The sequence below is a fragment of the Silene latifolia genome, chromosome 5, assembly GCF_048544455.1.
Source record: "Silene latifolia isolate original U9 population chromosome 5, ASM4854445v1, whole genome shotgun sequence".
NCBI lineage: Eukaryota > Viridiplantae > Streptophyta > Magnoliopsida > Caryophyllales > Caryophyllaceae > Silene > Silene latifolia.
The window spans coordinates 14,764,287-14,786,046 of record NC_133530.1 but is presented as its reverse complement, the minus strand read 5'-3'; the positions used below and the strand labels follow the sequence as shown (position 1 = coordinate 14,786,046).

The 21,760-nt window shown below is 39.4% G+C and overlaps 2 protein-coding genes across 2 annotated transcripts in view; both read right to left on the bottom strand.

The window, feature by feature from the left end:
- The window catches only part of LOC141656799 (jasmonate-induced protein homolog), a 239,665-nt gene that overhangs the window by 103,766 nt on the left and 114,139 nt on the right, over positions 1-21,760 (bottom strand). The window lies entirely within an intron of this gene.
- Positions 18,788-20,618, bottom strand: LOC141656806 (jasmonate-induced protein homolog). Its single transcript, XM_074463861.1, has 3 exons — positions 20,531-20,618; positions 19,787-20,107; positions 18,788-19,163 (listed from the first exon to the last, which is right to left on the bottom strand). The coding sequence occupies exons 2-3, from the start codon at positions 20,096-20,098 to the stop codon at positions 18,972-18,974; spliced, it is 504 nt and encodes a 167-aa protein (XP_074319962.1). The 5' UTR covers positions 20,099-20,107; positions 20,531-20,618; the 3' UTR covers positions 18,788-18,971.

Below are 21,760 nucleotides of genomic sequence, written 5' to 3'. Positions count from 1 at the left end.
TTTTATTTTTCGCGCATGCCAAAATCGCCATTCACATGCATTTTATCTTCGCGATTGTCAATTCACGTCATTTACATTCACCGACTTAGTTCACTTATAGGGAATTTATGACTAAATTGACAAGATCTCTCACATAACTAAAATTGAGATTAGCCTTACCAATTAGTAACACCTATGAATCTCTTGTTCATTAGAGCCACGCTCGCCCAAGCGGGGTGTTCTCTTTTTACCTTGAGTAAGTAGGGTGGTAAGCGGTTATCACACGCCAAAATTGGTTGGACTCAACGGGATATAAGACGGTCTTGTGTTCCGGGGCTAGTAGATGGATTTAAGGAAATTCGTCGACCAGGAGTTCTAGAGGTAGAATTAGTCAACGTGACTTACCGAATTTACACAATTATAGGATGTTTTGTCCAAGCGATGCTCATTTTTGTTTAATATTTGGGTCTTGGAATCATTTATATAATTTAGTGGGAGATCATTATATAAATGTTAAAACTTGTTAAAGATGTTTCACAAGTAAAATTAAAACATTGAATGTTAATTTTTCCTATTTTTCGTTCATTCTCATAAATGTATGACATCGCGCACTTCATCCTCCTTTCTCTATTTATTGTTATACTTGTTTCATTCTTTCATAGAAAGCGGTTTCTTTGGAGGAATTAATGATTGGTCACATGATTTACCAATTCACCTACATAAGCTTACAACGATTTTTGCGGTTATTATACAACTTAATTAACGTCCATACATGTTATAAAGGGGTTTCATGTTGCAAACTCATATTACGAGTTTAAAAGCAAGTCATATTTTATCAAGAGAGTCTTGATTTCGGAAGTGACACCTCCTCCGTCATGATGATGACATATTAGTTTTAATTACTCAAGTGTAATTCAAAAGTTTGCGAAAAGAGTTTTCAAAAACACTTATAATACTCCAATATGATACCGTCAAATGGCTCACTTCGAGAAAGGCCAAATCGATTGTTTATGCGCTAAAGAGTTTAGGCATATGATAACAATTGAACGGTTAGGTAGTCCAATTTCGCAAGAAATTGAGATTTTGCCACATGTTGCACTCACTTTATAGTAATTCACTCTTACTAAGTGTATAAAATATCACGAATGACATGAAGATAGGTCTTCATGAGATTCATTTTTGCTTGATTGAAGCAAAGAGGAATGTGAAAGTGAGTGGGAGTTAAGAAGAATCAACCCTAGATGTATGCGATAGAACAAAGTTGAAAGAGACATCTACTCAATGGATAGGTTAGTTCCACTATTTTGGTATGAGATACCAAGTACGGGTCATTTCTTTGTAAAGAAGTTTACATGAATTGATAAAACATAAGACGTCTAGCATAGGACATTTTGTATCGAAATAGTGCTAGAGTAACAATAATTTCGATAGGGACAAATGTACCTAAATTTGGTTTTAAAAGAATGTAATCATCCATGTTTATACATAGAAGGCATCACTCATGTGATTTAAAACAAAAGGTTGTACCTAGTCCTATGATAACTTGGTGGTTGGTTTAGACCACTTAAGTTAGACGAATTTTACATTCTTCATGAAAACTAAATGTTATACTATCTTGTAGATTTTAAAGTCTCTAATCTAATCTGGTGAACCCAATTGATCAAACCTCAAGTAAATTCGTTTCAAACGAGTAAACGAAAAGCACATTGAACAACCATTTGATTGTGAGTCTTATGGTATGTGTGCATGTATTATGTTTTCTTTTGCAGAAAAGAAACACAATAGTGAGGTGATTGACCATATACATACGGATGTGTAAGGCCGATAGTTGGTTATAAATATAATTCGTTACTTTTACCGTAATGTTAAGTAGATATGAAAACCTCATATATATTTAATAAGACATAAAAGTGATTTTTAAAACGTGAAATATTTTCAAAATGAAATAGTAAACCAAAAGCACGTCAAGATCAAGATGTTGATCGGAAGTTTCAATGTAATGACTTTGAAGATCAAATGGGTAATATCAAATAATGACCTTGATAATCACTAAGAAGATTGTGAACCAGTTCACATAATACCTTCTCCTTGGGACACTATAGAGTATGGTGTACTCAAGTATATAAACCGAACTCTATGAGATATAGTTTGAAGTTTTTCGCAATTTTTGCAAGCTATTTTCTCACTAAAAGTTTAAAACCCGACTATAATAGCCTAAATGACTCCATATGAGATATGGATAGGGAGAGTCCCTAACTTGTCTTTTTATACATTTGGGACCATAAATGTTTATGTTCAGAACCAATTTATGTATTTGTGAGGGTTATCCAAAATTAAACCACTTGGTTTTTACTCCTCCAAAACGAGAACAAAGAGTTTGTGGCTCGTAATGCTGTCTTTCCAGAAAGGTTTTCATTTTTTGGAAGACAGAGTGGGAGAAATTTTGAACTTACGGAAGTCCAAGACTCACAAACTGAGTATAATGCAAGAAGACGTTCTTTATTGTGGCTCAGTGGTTATAAGGAGATAATTTTGTCAGATGTATTGCGTTACTTTTCAAAAGTGACGAATCTTAAACCCTCATCAAAGGCTTTTTTATAGTATGAACTCTATGTGATGGCGTGTCACCATGCAATTCGAATTGATCTCCTTGCACATGATGCGATAAGGAAGGAAACACGAGATGTTTTCGAGACTTGATTTAAGGTGAATACTTTGGTAGGTTACCTTGATCTTGTCGTAAAAGTTACATAAGATGTTTAAAATTTGGGTTGATTATAGAGAGTTTTGTGACAACCCAAATGCCTTTATCAATTCGTATGTTCTTAGCAATATAGCTTCTCATGAGGATGAGATTCGGCAAATGAATAAACTTTCTCCTTGGGAGAAGTTTTGTTGATGTTGTCAATGCTAAGAAGCCTAGCATGCTTGAAAGATCCCTTTTGTGATCTATATACGTCAACGAGTTAGAACTTTGGGTTCAATCATGTAGTCTATCAAAATGGTATTACTCGAGTGTCGAGGTACCATGATGATACATGGAGTTTAGTGGGAGCTAATGTAAGTTTCTTAGTCTAAATATGTGCTTGACATATTAGTGACTAGAAATGTAGCTAAGGTGATGTTTCTTAGTCTAAATATGTGTTTGACATATTAGTGACTAGAAATATTCTCGGGTGAATACTTGAGAGTAGCATGGCGCATCTTAAATATCCAGATCTAAGGAGATAGATCTCCATGGATATTAGCATTATAGTCAAGAGACTTATGTGATAAATTTCTTGACTAGTTCAAGTTGTTGAACAATTAATATGATCTCTTGTGCTTCTGCTGCAGGATCTATTAAATATGCTAAAAGCTGCTCTCGTCGGACCTTATCATATTGAGAATATGAGAAGTCATTACCAATCATTTCCTAGTGAGTGTCACTAGATGATTATCAAGAGCAACCTTGAGTACTTGAGAAGCACTGAGGATTTACTCTTGTAGTTTGGAGGAATTTATGAATTATGTGTAAAAAGATTACACGGAAACATTCCTATGCTTATAAGATGTTATGAGCCTCGTTAAGGAATGGTTAGCATGTAAGAGTGCTATGTACATAAAGAATAATATGTATAAGAAGTTATACATATGTGTATAAGAAGTTATACATGTATATAGCAAACATGTATGAGGAGTCATACATAAAAGATGTCATATGAAGGATGTGTATGTATAAGTGTTATACGTACAAATCATGAACGAAAGCTAAGTACATTACAACATCCGATGTTGTAAGAGAGATAGTTGATAACCGGAATTTAATGGGACTAGAGTAGTTCTGTTAGCCGAATATCGTATCCCAAGAAATTGTGAAAACAGTGGGAGTATTTGACTGGCTTTAGAACCAGAGTCTAAAAACTTGTTTAGACATGTACTTAGAAAGGCTCTATGTTATGAAAAGATTGCATAGAACAAAGGAAAATAGCAATGGAAATTAGAGTGATGCAACTGTTGCTTATCCTCTAACCAAAGCCGTAGGCATAAGGTAGACATGATGGTTATGTCATCTCAATGTGAATTGAGGAGTATACCTTAATTGCTAAAGATCGTTATGTAAATATTGGATAGAGTATTGATATTTACATAAGTGATGATCGCATTCATTGTTAGAGTTTCTTTAAGAACTCAATTATTCAGTTTGACTGAAAACATTGAATACCTTGTTTATCTGAATAAGTTGTGGAGACAATGTTGAACAATATTCAAGTGAATAAGATGAACATTGTATTTTGTCCCTAGTCACTTAATGAGGTGACGTCTCGGAGTGACTAGATTGTAAGTCGATTGATGGTTGTTCAACACCATAAGGTCATACGTGATGACTGGTCGATTACATAGGCAGAGTGTGTGACACTTTGCCAGACAGTGACCATTTAAAGAGTCCCTAAGTTCTATTATAGACGTCTGGTCGTGGCGGGGATCTCTAAGATGTTCTAATGAAAGGAGGCCAAAAAGGGCATTTACTAGGTCATGGTGAGCTGTATTGTGCAATAGGATAGATAGGGCATACAGGAATTGTCCACCCACGTTGGGTAACTATATCTCAAGGCCACTCGAGGAGTTAATGACTACAAATGCGTGGCCACGCTCGGAAGTAATCTGTGAGAGATTTTTCCGGTCAGGTAGTCACACTCCCGATCGAGAAAACCACACGCGATCTGTTCGTGTGCAAGTGCGACCTGAAAGACACCTTGCATTGAGTGGGAGATTAAAACGGAACAGAGAATCGGTAGCGCACACCTTGTGTCGGACAAGTGGGAGATTGTTGGACTTAGTGTCCTCCACAATAGTGCGTTTACATAATAAATCTCATTAATAGAATATCATCAGATATTTAATTATTTGATCCTCGTCAGTTGATTAACGTAAATCGATAACGGTTGGCTTACTAGAGTTTGACGTTATTGTCGTGAGACGGCGGTGATCAACTGACCCCTTTCGGTCACACCTAATGGAACGAACCCCAATAGACAACTAACTAATTGTATAAGATACAATTTATTTAGTCCCTTGATTTATAGACTAAAAGGTTAGTCGATTATTTTTAGAGAGATTTTGAGTTGCGAACTCAAGGAGCGGCAGTTATTATTTAATTACGCGATAATTAAATAATAAGTTTTATGAGACGGGTTTTAGTTAATTAATTGTTAATTCACTAAAATTGTACTAATTGATTAATGTGATTAATATTAGTACGTAAATAATATGTGTAGTGGTACACGTATATTTACGGAGTGATTTGGACGAATTAATTATGGAAGTATTTAAACATGAAACGATGTTTAAAATAAAATTACACGTATTTGTGCGACAAATATAAGAACCAACATGGACCCGTAAATGGGCAAGTGGACCGTGTAAAATAGAGTTGTGGATGATTAGGAACATAATCATTTCACCTTACTTTATATTCTTCCATAAGTTATCTTATAATGATTTTGCATGTGGATGTAAGATTGATAAATATAAGACAATTTCCACACTCCACACCTACCTAACCCACCCGCCACTTTCCCTCTTATTTACTCCATCTAATGTTCGTTTTCTACACTACTTCACTCATGTGGTTTTGCATGTGAACAATTTTTGGTTTATCTCTCTAAAATAATATTCATCACTACTAAGATTGTTAGTATACATATTAATATTTACTAAGAATGTTAGTAATATTAAAATATTATCAAGGGTATAATAATAACAAGTTTCTAGTTAATTACTTGTTATTATTTTTGGGTTAAGTTCTTGGGTGCATCTTGAAGGAGATCTTCTCTTTGAAGATTAGTAAGGAGGATCATCCATTTGGTATAAGCTCAAGAACAAGCTAGTAAGGTGAACTAGTTTGTGCCCATTTTACCATAAAATCAATGTAAGGAAATTGTTTTTCCTTAAACTTTCATTTTCATGCTTTTATATTTGCATGCATGTTACATAGATCACCTAAATGATAAATTATGACATAATTTAATTTTTATTAGAGAGTCTAATATGGATCTATGATCTTTCAACTACATCTTCCCCAAATAATCTCTAAAACCGTCAAAAGCATTCCTCTTCCAACTGTTACTTTTACCCTCACTAAAAAAGTAATGCCTCCAAAATCAACTAAACCTAAAACTTTGAAGGAAATCCGAGACTCCTACAAACCGAAAGCTTCATCGGTTGAACCACAAATCAAAAGTCTTGGTTCTAAAACTGTCCAAAATCAAAAACCACCAAAGAAACCTCGAGTCTTTGTGCCAAACGCCCCAATGACAAGAAGGAAATCAGATGCAAATCGTCCTAAAACAGCGTCCGAAGCTAGGAGATTCTCAAGTCGGATGTTCAATCAAAAATTCGATTTGAATATGCCGCATGCAACCGAAACCGAGGGTGAAGAAGGAAGCTCACGGGTTGTTGGTGAAGTTGATGATGATGGTACTTCAATTATTCTAGAAGTTGAGGAAGTTGATGTTGGTGTTGGTAAGGAAAATGAAAAAGAAAAGGAGATTGTTGTTGAGGATGTCGAAATGGAAGGAGAGAAAAACAGTGAGGAAAAGAAAGATGAAGGAGAAGAGGAGAATGAGAAAAACAATGAAAAAGAGAAAGAAAAGAGTGTTGAAAAATCAATTGAAAAAGGTGAGGAAAAAGAAAAGAGTGTTGAGAAAAGTGTAGAGGAATCGGTTGAAAAGAGTAATGGGAAATCGAAATCGAAATCGAAAGAAAGTGTTGGTAGTGATGAGATGTTGAAGGATATGGTTGGTAATAAAAGGCGAAAGAGGAGAGGCAAAACTGTGAGTGAGGCAAAGGTTGTGGAAACGGAAATTGATAAGGAGAAATTGAATGCCGTCTTTGATGATGACGAGTTGTTCAAGGAGGAAGCCGTTCCCAAACCGAAAGGCAAAGCAAAGAAGGTGTCCACTCGGTTGACCTCAAGGAAAAGGAAAGTGAAGAAAATGGCAAAGGAAGTTGATGAATCGAATAGTGCTATGATTGCTATTGAGCAACCTCTCGATGAGAACAAGTCCAAGCCACTCGAGATTCTTAACGTGTATCGCTTTCCAAAGGTGATCTTTGATTGTTGCAAGCATGTCATTCAAGGAAACTTTAAGTCGGGCCGTCGCTATGAACTCGAATGGTATGATTCGTCCCCCGCTTTTACATTCTCTAAAGATGCAATTCATGCACAAAAGTGGGAGAGTCTTCTTAATCTCTATAACCGAGTTTATTTAGCGGAGATTGTTCAATTTTATACCACGGTCAAAGTCGACGTCCAATCGGGTAGTCTTACCGCCGTGATCAATAACAATCCCTTGTATCTAGATGTTGAGAAAGTCGAGAATTTACTCGGTATTCCTACAATCGGGTTGTCCTCATTTCCTAAGGGTGGTTGGCCGACTATAGATGGTATAAGTTCCATGACCGTCACAAAGTTTCTAAGTCCCAAAGTTTTATCCCCCATCACCCTTAAGCCGTGAGAAATCAAAATAAACCATCGGTTCTTTTTCAATTTCATTTATCGAACCTTGATCCCATGTAATGAGAGCCGTGGTGTGTGTGGTGTGCTAGACATGTGGTTGATCTTTTATCTTGCTAAACATCTTCAAATTAACCTACCCGCTTTGATGTTCTTTCACATTGATCATCTTGCTAAGATAGTAGAAAAGCGTAAGGTTGATAGTTCCACCGTGTTAGCATATGGGATGTGGTTATCGGTCATTTTCGAGAAAATGGATATTGTGGACTCGACTAGTTTCGGTGTGGATCACATGTGTGACACTATGACCTCGGGAATTTTATCACAAATGTACTTGAAAATTGATGGTGATAAACTTGCTCGTATTTGGTCGGGTATGAAGGCTGCGGATGTTGCCTCCTCCTCTATGCAATCGTCTTCTTTGACACGTCTCACCAAGAATGTTAAAGCCTTGTTGGATCTCCAACATGCTCAAATGGGTGAGATTGCGGGTCTTCGTTTAGAAGTGATGGGTTTGCGTAAGGAACTCAAGGAGGTTAAGGGTCAAAATGAAGAGCTTATGGAGATGGTTCACGGGTTGGTTGATGAAGAAGTAGATTTTTGATCTCTTGCTCAAAGCCGTGCCTAGCCTGTAACACCCCCATACTCCAAGTGCCTTACCAGGACCACTCAGGTATAAGGATGCTACCATCTCGGTTACCCGAGGCAATGATAATCATCAGACAATAACGAAACAACATTTAAATAGTATAACTTTAGTGAAAGGTTACAATCCAAAACCAAATACCAAAATACGAATACAAGTTCTCAAAACCAACTGTCTATCAGCTAAAAGAAATGTTTATTAAACTACTAAAGCTACAGCGGAAGACTTCTATCATCAGACGGTGGCACATCCCAGCTATCCCAGTAACTCGACTCATACCTACTCAATAATTGCTCACCATCCCCGAATGGATCACCACAGCTTTTAAAACATTAAACGGGTCGATACTAATCACACAATTTATATAACCAACAACACAAGAAACAAACAAATCAAACGATCACACACACAATCACACCCACTCCAATCAATCTCCGTCACCGACCGTCCACCGGACCAGCCACGCCATGGGGGACCGCACCGTACCCACCAAATCCCCGCTCATCATACCGAGCGATAACCCTGTCCCATTAATGTGCACATCCCCTCCCGTGGCGGGTTCCACGGAGGGCGAAACTAGGGCGTGAAGCCACTCTCGCAAGTGACTCCACTCAGCCGAGAACGCATCTCGAGAACCAGAGACAAACAATCACAACCATCAAACAGCAATCAACCAACAACCGTCACAATACGAATACGATAATATGCAACAATCACGAAACACCAACAATGCACTATGGGACTAATACTGAGTAGGGAAACCCTACCTGGAAAGCAACACAATCAGACGGTCTCACAGCTGATATCAAAAGGCTTCCTCTACGAATCCTCCTCCTAACATACAAACATATAATCACTACCAATCACGAAATACAACAAAACCCTCAAATCCCAATATTAGGGTTTAACCAACTTTAACGAAACACTATAAAAACGGTACGTAGATCTTACCCTCGACGCAAGGATGACAAAGGTATAAAGAAAGGTAAAATCCGACCTTCCATGCTCCGAGATTTGCCAACAATGCGATTGATGCGAATAATGTAGTTTGTTTTCTCTTTTGAAAGCAATTAGGTTGTAAAAGTGTTTAAAGAAAAGTGGCGGAAGTAATTATATACTTAATCGCATTATTAACAAAACCCGACAAATCATCACCCCGTAAACCGGCTACTCGATCGAGTAGCTGAGGTACTCGATCGAGTGCCCCCTTACTCGATCGAGTATCAACGTTACTCGATCGAGTACCCAACAGGTCAGAAACTATTTTTAAAGCGCAACACACCCTTACTCGACAGAGTAAGGCCTACTCGATAGAGTACCCAGAGACTCATAAAACCGTAGTATTACAGTCTTCCCTCCTTAAAAAGAACTTCGTCCCCGAAGTTCAAACCACAACAAAACAAAGACACACACTACAACACTCCCGACTCAACAACCAAAACAAAACTCAACATAAAACATGTTACTAACCCAAACTCAACCCGACTCAACCACAACAAACATACCTACACGACATAAAAAGGGTATAAAAACTCTTAAAAACTCATCGCGATCATCTTCTACCCCCCTAAAAGAAACAAGGTTACGTCCCCGTAACCATACATACCTGATCAAAAAGGAAAGGGTAACGCTCTCTCATGGCCTCCTCTGCCTCCCATGTAGCTTCCTCAGTCTCGTGGTTAGACCAAAGGATCTTAAGCAAAACTGTCTCCCCACTCCTAGTCTTCCTAACCTTCCGGTCAATAATCTGCTTAGGTACCTCAAGATATGATAAGGACTCATCTAGCTCTAAGCTCTCTGCCTCTAACACATGTGACGGGTCACTCACATATTTCCGCAGCTGAGATACATGAAACACATTATGCACTCTCTCTAACGCAGCTGGTAAAGCCAAACGATATGCAACCTCTCCAACCCGCTCTAAGATCTCATAAGGCCCGATGAACTTCTGACTCAGCTTGCCTTTCTTCCCAAATCTCATAACCTCACGCATAGGAGACACTTTCAGAAGAACCTTATCCCCAACCTGAAACTCTATATCTCGGCGATGTAGATCTGCATAACTCTTTTGCCTATCCTAAGCTGCTCTCATCCTGTAACACCCCAAGTTATTGAGAGTAAGGTTGTCCCACATCGGGGAATTGAGGAGGTTGTGATATGTTTATAAGGGATTCCACCCACCACTTAGTAACAAGGCCTTGTGCTTTTGGGCTTAAGTGAGGACAATTAATGGGCCCAAAAGTGCACACCCATCTTATTGGGGTTGTGTTACGACGGTGGTGGGTCGGGTTGTTATAAATGGTATCAGAGCGACCCTGCGACCGTGTGGTGAGCCCGTGGTCGGGAGTACCCGGGTCACACACCTAGCGGGGGAGGATTCTGGGCTTAGTTGCGGTCAAGTTGGAGGCACAACGAGGACGTTGTGTTCTTTAAGTGGGGGAGATTGTAACACCCCAAGTTATTGAGAGTAAGGTTGTCCCACATCGGGGAATTGAGGAGGTTGTGATATGTTTATAAGGGATTCCACCCACCACTTAGTAACAAGGCCTTGTGCTTTTGGGCTTAAGTGAGGACAATTAATGGGCCCAAAAGTGCACACCCATCTTATTGGGGTTGTGTTACGACGGTGGTGGGTCGGGTTGTTATACATCCGTTCCCTGATCATCTTAATCTGTTCAACCATCTCATGTACCATCTCTGGTCCTAGAACCACTGCCTCAACACTGTCGTCCCAACAAATCGGACTCCTACATCTCCTCCCATATAAAGCCTCAAACGGTGCCATGCCAATACTAGTGTGATAGCTGTTGTTGTAAGAAAACTCTATCAAATCCAACCTCTGTTCCCAGCTACCACCAAAGTCCATCACACAAGCTCGTAACATATCCTCAAGAGTCTTGATCGTTTTCTCAGTCTGACCGTCTGTCGCAGGATGAAATGTTGTACTCATCTTCAAAGTTGTTCCCAAAGATTCCTGCAACTCTTTCCAAAACCTTGAGATAAATCTCACATCTCTGTCAGATACTATGTCCTTAGGGACTCCATGTAACTTAAGCACATTCTTCCGATAAGCCATAGCTAATTGTGCTTTAGTCCATGTATCTTTCATTGGCACAAAGTGAGCTGACTTGGTCAGTCGATCCACTATTACCCATATCATGTTGTTACCCTGTTGACTCTTCGGCAAACCCACGATAAAATCCATAGAAATGGATTCCCACTTCCACTCAGGTACCTCTAAAGACTGAATCTTACCTTGTGGTCGTCGCTGTTCCCCTTTAACTCTCTGGCATGTCAAACAATGGGCCACAAACTCAGCTGTTTCTTTCTTCATCCCAGGCCACCAAAACGTGTTCTTTAAATCCTTGTACAGTTTGTCACCACCTGGATGTACTAAATATGGTGTACAATGTGCCTCTGTCATGATTGTCTTTTTCAGCTCCTCATCATTAGGGACACACCACCTACCATCAAACCTCAAACTACCATCTGTATGAATAGAGAACCGAGACACTGTCCCTTTCTCTACTCCAGCTCTCCACTCAACCAACTTAGGATCCAACGCCTGTTTACCTCGAATCTCATCATAAAGATCGTCAGTCTTGTCAAATCTCCCACAGCATCCCCTCTCTGCATCATATGTATCCCAAACCTCCCCACCTCATCTCTCAACCTCATCAAAGATAAAGCTGTACACAAAGAATGTACACTCTTCCTACTCAAAGAATCTGCAACGACATTGGCTTTCCCTTCATGGTAGATAATATCCATGTCATAATCGCCAATCAGCTCCATCCACCTCATTTGTCTCATGTTCAACTCCTTTTCAGTGAAGATGTACTTGAGACTCTTGTGATCCGAAAATACCTTAAAGGTCGCCCCATAAAGGTAATGTCTCCAAATCTTGAGAGCAAACACCACTGCACCCAACTCCAGATCATGTGTAGGATAGTTCTCCTCATACGACTTCAACTGCCTAGAAGCATAGGCAATCACTTTACCATTCTGCATCAACACACATCCCAACCCATTCTTTGAGGCATCTGTATAAACCTCAAAGTTCTCGATCCCTTCAGGTAATGCTAAGATAAGAGCTGTGGTCAAACGCTCCTTTAATGTTTGGAACGCCGTCTCACAACTCTCATCCCAACGAAACCTGTTCTCTTTCCTCATCAAAGCTGTCATAGGTCTAGCTATCTTGGAGAAATCTTTCACGAACCGTCTGTAGTATCCAGCTAAACCCAAGAAACTCTTGATCTCAGCAACATTATTTGGTGCTTCCCACTTTGTCACTGCCTCAATCTTTGCCGGATCCACAACTACTCCCTCTTTAGAGATCAAATGCCCTAGAAAAGCAACTTTCTCTAACCAGAACTCACACTTGGACATCTTAGCATATAACTCATGCTCCCTCAAAATCTGCAACACAATCCTCAGATGCTCCTCATGCTCCTCCTTAGTCTTGGAGTAGACTAAGATGTCATCGATAAACACCACCACAAACTTGTCCAAAAACTGTCTGAAGATTCTGTTCATCAAATCCATAAACATAGCCGGTGCATTAGATAACCCAAACGGCATCACCACATACTCATAATGGCCATACCTCGACGTGAAAGCTGTCTTTGGTATGTCCACCTCTCTAATCTTCACCTGATGGTAACCCGACCTCAAATCAATCTTGGAAAAGACTGATGCACCACTCAACTGATCAAACAGGTCATCTATCCTTAGCAAAGGATATTTGTTCTTCACCGTCACTCGGTTCAGCTCTCTGTAGTCTATGCACAACCTCAAACTCCCATCTTTCTTCTTCACAAAAAGAACTAGTGCTCCCTACGGCGATACACTAGGTCTAATGTATCCCTTCTCTATCAGGTCATCTAACTGTTTCCTGAGCTCCTCCATCTCTTTAGGACCCATCCGGTACGGTGCCTTAGAGATTGGCCCCGTCCCCGGTTTCAACTCAACTGTGAAATCTATCTCCTCTTCGGTGACAACCCCGGGAATCTCCTCTGGAAAAACATCTGCAAACTCATCCACCACTGGTATCTGATCAACTGTCGGACTCTCTATCCGGTCATCTCTCACATGGCACAAGATCAAAGGGCATCCCTTCCTCAGATAAGACTTCAAGGTGACAGCTGCAATCAACTTAACTTTGGGTTTTACCACAAACCCACGATAAGACACATTAACATCCTTAGGACCTCTCAAAGACACTTTATTTTGATGACAGTCTATCTTAGCTTTATACTTCCCCAACCAATCCATCCCGACTATCATCTCAAAACCGTCTAACGGAAACTCTAGCAAGTCTACAGGTAGATCAACTTGCCCAACTATCATAGACACATCTCTATACAACCTCCCACATGATACAGACTCACCCGAAGGTATAAAAACTTTCTCACTTACAGACTCATATACCCTCAAACCCAACCGTTTAACATGACTCGAAGATACAAACGACTGAGACGCCCCCGAATCAAACAAAACAAAGGTATGAATACCGTTAACAAGAAAAGTACCAGTGATAACATGTGCATCATCCTCAGTTTCTTTCTTGTCCATCATGAATAGCTTTCCACTGGTCTTCTGTCCACCTCCCTGGACAGTACTGGCTGATGTGGTCGGCTTAGCACCCGACCCCTGATTGTTGTTGTTGTTCATAGCTGGTTTCTGATAAGAATTACCGCCATTGCGGTTACCTCCACCCTGGTAGCTCTGACTTCCCCAGTTAGACCATGACCCATACGGTCTATTGCTCGCATAACTCTGTGCAGGTTCCTGAGAATAGCTCCCCCGAGCCGATCTCTGAAAAGCTCCAGGCATACTTGTACACTCATGTCTCTTGTGGCCTACACCGCCACAGCCATAGCAGGTCATCCCCCAACTACCACTACCACTCATACGGCCACGCCCAAAGGAAGCCCCAGCACTGAACCCTGACCCAGAAGAAAAACCTCTAGCTTGATTGTGGTTGCCTTTCTTGTGACTAGATTGGCCACCACCCTCACTCTCAGCCTTTCTTTTCTCAACCCCTCTCTCTTGAGCCATCTCCACCAACCTCTCAGCTCTCCCAGCCCTCTCATAAGCTTCCTTAACATCGGTAAAGACTCCCACGGGTAGCTTATCCATGATCTTAGGAGTCAACCCCCTCTCAAACCTCAGTGCCAGGTTCTCCTCACTCAAACCCATATCCTCAGCATACCTAGACTTCTCATTAAACTGCTTGTAGTACTCAAAGAATCGACATATCAGATGTCATCTTAAACCCATCAAACTCCTCTCTCAGCTTACTCCTCACATGCTCCGGTATAAACTCTTTCCTCATAGCCCTCCGAAACTCTTCCCAAGGTATAGCAGGTAAGCCCTGGTTCGCATACATCTCCCTAGCACTCACCTTCACCTTATCCCACCACTCGCCAGCTGCTTCCCTCAGGTAGAACGCATCTTGTTCTACTCTCATCTCATCAGGACCGTGAACCAGGTCTAGCATGTTCTCCATCTCACGATGCCAGTTGTCAAGAAGATTCGGTTCCCCGGTCCCCTTGTACTCTTTTGGGTTAAACCTCGCTATATAAAGGCTGATCTTAGAGTGATCAACCTCCTTATCCTTTCCCACTTTCTTTAAGGCCTCCGTAAGAGCATCCTGATGCTCCAACATCTTAACGATATCATCTATGTTCATGGTCTCAGCTCTCGCATACAAAGCGTTTCTCTTGGGCGGCATCTTGAAACTATATAAGAAAGGGTAGATATAAACATACGCACTAAAACCTCAAAACACGAAAGCGGACTGCCCAGAACACACTCGACCGAGTGCCTAAACTTACTCAATCGAGTAGAGGCTACTCGATCGAGTTCCCACCATACTCGATCGAGTGCCCCGATATCAGACCCAAAACAGACCTTCTGATCTCTAACATACTCGACCGAGCGATCGAGTGACCCCCTACTCGATCGAGTGCCCTATGTACTCGATCGAGTACCCAAAAACACGATTCTGGTTGTAAAAACGTCAAATACCTACTCGATCGAGTCAGACCCACTCGACCGAGTATCTCACCTACTCGATCGAGTACCCCCTTACTCGATCGAGTCATGCTGACTCGTATATACTACCCGCATGTTATCTCACATATCCCAACATACTATGCAACTTTATAAACTCAACATTATGATATAGTCAAGATGCAATTCTACCAACTCTTCATATGATCAACAAAACAACTATATCATATTATCAAACGCCACATAGTAAACATCCAACATGCTTCTTGCTCAAACAACAGTTCTATATGTTTCACCAACCTTTCATTCGCAATCTCAACCTTCTACTCCAAACATCCAACAATTACAACATACATCATCACATCCACATACAAGCTAACAAGCATCACATACCCCGTGTTCAAAATTGTAGGGTGAGTTCGCGACTTTAGGACGTCTCCCAAGCCTTTGCATTAGCTCCTACAACCTTTACCCCGGGTTCATTTTAATTGACTCCCTATGTTCATTAGATTCATTGGTTACAGGTTTCAGGATCGTCGCTCTGATACCATTTTGTAATACCCCCATACTCCAAGTGCCTTACCAGGACCACTCAGGTATAAGGATGCTATCATCTCGGTTACCCGAGACAATGATAATCATCAGACAATAACGAAACAACATTTAAATAGTATAACTTTAGTAAAAGGTTACAATCCAAAACCAAATACCAAAATACGAATACAAGTTCTCAAAACCAACTGTCTATCAGCTAAAAGAAATGTTTATTAAACTACTAAAGCTACAGCGGAAGACTTCTATCATCAGACGGCCAGCTATCCCAGTAACTCGACTCATACCGGCTCAATAACTGCTCACCATCCCCGAATGGATCACCACAGTTTTTAAAACATTAAACGAGGTTAGTACTAATCACACAATTTATATAACCAACAACACAGTAAACAAACAGCTCAAACGATCACACACACAATCACACCCACTCCAATCAATCTCCGTCACCGATCGTCCACGGACCAGCCCCACGCTGGGGGACCGCAGCCGTACCCACCAAATCCCCGCTCATCATACCGAGCGATAACCCTGTCTCATTAATGTGCACATCCCCTCCCGTGGCGGGTTCCACGGAGGGCGAAACTAGGGCGTGAAGCCACTCCCGCAAGTGACTCCACTCAGCCGAGAACGCATCTCGAGAACCAGAGACAAACAATCACAATCATCAAACAACAATCAACCAACAACCGTCACAATACGAATACGATAATATGAAACAATCACGAAACACCAACAATGCACTATGGGACTAATACTGAGTAGGGAAACCCTACCTGAAAAGCAACACAATCAGACGGTCTCACAGCTGATATCAAAAGGCTTCCTGTACGAATCCTCCTCCTAACGTACAAACATATAATCACTACCAATCACGAAATACAACAAAACCCCCAAATCCCAATATTAGGGTTTAACCAACTTTAACGAAACACTATAAAAACGGTACGTAGATCTTACCCTCGACGCAAGGATCACAAAGGTATAAAGAAAGGTAAAATCCGACCTTCCAAGCTCCGGGATTTGCCAACAATGCGATTTATGCGAAGAACGTAGTTTTTTTTCTCTTTTGAAAGCAATTAGGTTGTAAAAGTGTTTAAAGAAAAGTGCGGAAGTAATTATATACTTAATCGCATTATTAACAAAACTCGATAAATCATCACCCCGTAAACCGGCTACTCTATCGAGTAGCTGAGGTACTCGATCGAGTGCCCCCTTACTCGATCGAGTATCAACGTTACTCGATCGAGTACCCAACAAGTCAGAAACTATTTTTAAAGCGCAACACACCCTTACTCGACAGAGTAAGGCCTACTCGATAGAGTACCCAGAGACTCATAAAACCGTAGTATTACATAGCCTATGCCATCATGAAGATCAAAGATGAAGATTGTCATTAGTGTTAATGTCAAGTGTTGTAAATAGATCCTTAACTCGAATTTACGTTTAGGTGCAAAAACAACAGTTCAGTCAACTGTTAATTAAGGCTCGTCTTTGAAAGAAATATTTCGAAATTATTTGAATCTTTGTTAAAATGCTTTCAAGTATCACAAATGATTCCTAGAAATGTTTTCAAGTCTTTTGAAGAAAATAAAGCTTTCAATGTCTTGCTAAGGAGTTTGCTTGCACAATAAGACACTTTCTATAAATGAGTTGTTTGCTTTTTACATTTATGGAAATGTTTATGGTTCCCATAAACACAACCATTTATGCTTATTTCTTGTTGAAAAACCCAACCTATTTTTGTGTATGTGCACAATCTGATTTCTTGCATTCTTAGGTACCGATTTCTTGAGGAAGAATACTCGGTTGCTTGATGGAGAATTCGGTTGACTTGTGCATGTTGCCTATGCAAACTATTTACAATATTTTAATCACTTGTACTTATGAGTATAAGATATTTTAATGTGTAAAGTATACTACTTGGACATTATAAATAGCTTGCTTAATTCATTTTTACAAGTGTGCAATAACGAGTTTTAAACTAAAAAAAACTTAAGCTTTCAATCGAGTAAATTAACTTTGCAAAACCGTTTTTCATTTCAAATCTTTGAATCATTTTGCAAGTTTGTTTATTTATCTTTTGAGTCTTTTATTAAGTTATTGTATTGCACCTAGTCGTTTAGTCGTGTTTAAGGATCCCGTATTTTGTACTTAAACTTTATCTCCTCCGTTCAATTAAGTGAACAACATTGAGATAAGTGGAGTCTTGTAACAACCGGGTAAAACCAAACCAAGTCTTAGGATAGAGTTATCCTTAAGCATGAAGTCTTAAAAGCGGAGTAGCTTTTGAGCACGGGGTCTTTCGGCGGAGTAGCCCAAAGCAAAAGCCTTATTGCGGAGTAGCTTTAAGCACGGAGTCTTTCGGTGGAGTAGCCCAAAGCAAAAGTCTTGGAAGCGGAGTAGCTTTTAAGCATTAGCAACCGGAGTAGGTTGGGGAGTTGTTTTATTATTCGGGGTGGTCTTAGTTTGTATGAGTTTACTTCTGAGACGTTTAATAAAATAGCGCTAGACGTAGGTCGCGAAGTAGTGACCGAACCAGTTTTAAAAACATCGTTTGTCGTGTCTATTTCGTTTTATTTCTGCTGCACTCTATACTCACGTTTTTATCTTCTGTATCAACAGTTGAGTATACTGTAACTTCTGCTTGCTGAATCGTTGTTGATTACTTCTAACTCTCTAGTTTTAAGTATCGACTTCTCCTTTCATCTAAGCATTGTTTAAAGTGTTTAAGAGTTTTAAAAGAAGATTTCATTAAGCTTAAATTTTAAATAGACACCTAATTCACCCCTCCCCCTCTTAGGTGCTCTCGCCCGTGACTCTTCACACGTAAATCGTGGTGTCGATTGTTCTAGTTTCTTGCACTTTACTTACTTTGTAGGTGCCCCCTCTAATTGTTTGTGGTTGTGTGTGTGAGACGGTCTCCATACACCTTGTTGTTCGATTGTTGTAGTGACCAGCTTCCGCCGTGAGTAGAGAAAACCCCAACAATACTATGGAGTATACCCATTTCATAGATTAAAAAGGTACAAAAAAGTATAAAAGGGTACAATAGTTGTCTCTCAATAACTTATTAAAAGCCCGTTCCTCTAAAATTTTAGTGTTTTATATCGATACATAAATGTAAAATAAAGTAAAGCAATACAAGACGAGGGTCAAAGATGCTTATTTAGGTATAATTATAAGAGTAAAGCTAGGTTGATAGTTAATTGGCCCTCATTATTTATAAAGACTTGTATGCTTAATAGGAATATATAGTATATATATATATTGATAGCCTTAAGGGATAACGGTGAATGTGGCTTCAACATTGGCCTTGTTTGGCATACTCTCATCGATCGTGGCATTGACGCTTGTCTTGGTAGCATTGTCTTCGGCTTCGGAAGCTGATGAACTAACACCCAAAGACAAACGAATTTGGTTGAACTCCAAACGATCAAGGACTGATTTAGGCCCACAAATAGCATAGACCTGTAAAATGAAAAGTACGCGGTTACTTTATATTATTACTCATTTATCCATGTGTTGTTGTAGATATGTACTTCACTAAAAAATAAAAATTTTCATATTATGAATACTTTTTCACCAAAATAAATAAATAAAAAAATATTTAAACATGCTTTCTAATAATTAGGAATTTTAGGATTAATATTTGATCAATATTTTTGACTTTTAAAAATAGTAAATATATTTAATTTAGTAAATTTCATTAATTTCATTACTAAAAATAAGAGATGTGGTAAATTGCACATTAGGGAAATTTATGGGGCCTATTTGCTACATTTATAAATTAAGGGGCTTAATTGCACATCGTATCAAACTTATGGGGTGATTTGCTATATTTCCCGAATAATAAGTTAAAACTTGGGTGAAATTCCCATGAGACTCAGACTCAAGCCTCTTCAAGAGCAAAATCTTGTGGAACATTCTTGGCCTGAGTCCATGCCTAATAGACTTCGAGTCTGTCACCCTCGGGTGGCTTACCTGATATACGTGGTTCGCAGGCTATCGCGTACACCCGAGGGTTTACCCAGTGCGCACCAAAGATAGCGGCTGCGGGTTCCCTCGGCACAAAAAAAAAAAAAAGTACGTACCCTGTTTGGTGCATGCTCGGTATAAGCAGGAGCATCCCAAGCCAAAACCCAGGCACAATCAACGCCTGCCATATTGGTACCAGTATACACGACCGCGGCCCTAGAGCCAAAATCACCATCGCTCAAATGGGAAAATGTAACTGGATGTCCGGGCGCAATTGTAGAAGGAAAGCTACCAACCATACCCCCGGACCAACTCACTGATCGATCAAGTTTCATCTCCCTTGAGATTTGGTTGGTCAGCGAGACATGCGCTCCATTCTGCGGTTGCACCTTCGAGTTGGTTGCCTTTTGCACTTGATTTGAAGCCATCTCTTTTAACTATCATTTGTCAAATACAAAGGACATTGTTAGCAGTAGAATGCAAGAATAACTATTTAGAAAATTCTTATTGCCAAGATTATGACATTTTGGACAAGTAAATACTCCCTCCGCCCCGTTTAAGTGTATACCTGTTTTATTTTTAGATATTTCATTTATTTGTTTAACTTTTTATATTAGAAATTCTTCTAATGAGTAATTGAGTATTTCACATCTTTGTCCGCTTGTCATTTGATAACCATAACTACAAATGATTCCTTCCTTTTTTTTCTTTTTTTTTTTTCTTTGGTCTTTATGACAAAAAAAAAAAACAAATAACCTGAATGAAAGGAATATGACACTAGTTTTTCCCTAGACAACGGTAAAACGATGAATTTAAAAAAAGAAAACGAAAAATATAATACTTGTAACTACGTTAATTACCTCGTTGAGATCTAATCCGTGTAGATGTCTTGTTTTTTTTAAGACGCTCAGTGTTGCTCCACCAGTCTACGTACGCTAACCACTTCCATTGTATTTATATAATACACCATCTTCCATGCGTTGGAATATAACAAAGGCATCAATTAATAGACTATACCACCAGTTGTATGGTGTAGAATTCGAGTTTTGTTTAAAAGAATCTGAGCTATGTTATAAAGTATCTGAACTCAACCACTTAAACATAAAAAAAAATAGGACTTTAAAAAAACTTGAAAAAAGTAAACATAAGTTCGGATAAATGTATAGTAATTGTACAATACTTATTATACAACTGGAGGTATAGTAGTATTAGTGAAGGCCTCATTGCCACTAAAATTAATCTTTTTATTCCATTACTCTTATCAAGAATCTGAATCACTTTTTTCCCTATTTGATTCTCCATGTGGAGAATTTTACAGAAATTCTATTGTGCCACCGTTGTAGTTACAACGGAAAAAAAAGTCCATTTTTAAGTAAATAGTGTCCAACTTTGGGTAAATAGTGCCATTTTATGACTAAAAGATGACTAATTTTTTCCAAAGTGTTCACTATTCCCGCCAACCCAGACTAAAAAATAACACTTAATATAAACAGAGGATCCAAACTAAAGGTAGCATTTCTTGTTTGACCTACAACATTATCAAGTTCTCCCTCTTTTGCCTCATTTGATATTTACACAAAATGACATTATATGGCCCACCTACCAACCCACAATTAGATGGCTTACCTATTTTTTTTCCCTCTTTGCCCCTCTTTTTTCCACTTTATCTTAAATTCTCTATTTCCCTATGTTACCTGATGAGAAATTTGAAACCGCAAGTGCACGGTATCGTAGTAACACTTCAGGGTCGATTTCATGGGAAGCGTAAATGCAATAATGATCAATTCTAGCTATATGTTTAGTTAAGTCGATAATGGTTGAGTTTAATTTTAATCTAATCGACTAAACTAAATAAAATAAAGTGCAACTAAACTAGATATGGAAATAGAGCAAGTAAATGTAAATGTTGTAATTCAATAGAATAAAAGGCCTAAAACCCGATTTCCCACCAACAAATCGTAATTTATCGTCATGATTCCTTTTCCTAGTTATTGGGATGATACGAAAAGAGGAGATGACTCTAATTCGCCTAGAACCCCCCCCCCCCCCCCCCTCCCCTCTCGAGTTCGCACTAGGACACTAGACCTCCC

Bases quoted from the DNA above. Each gene is read 5' to 3' on its own strand.
- LOC141656806 (XM_074463861.1), bottom strand. From the start codon at position 20,098: ATGGCTTCAAATCAAGTGCAAAAGGCAACCAACTCGAAGGTGCAACCG. The intron at 19,164-19,786 runs GTACGTACTTTT...TTCATTTTACAG, and splicing joins CCGAGCATGCACCAAACAGG to GTCTATGCTATTTGTGGGCC.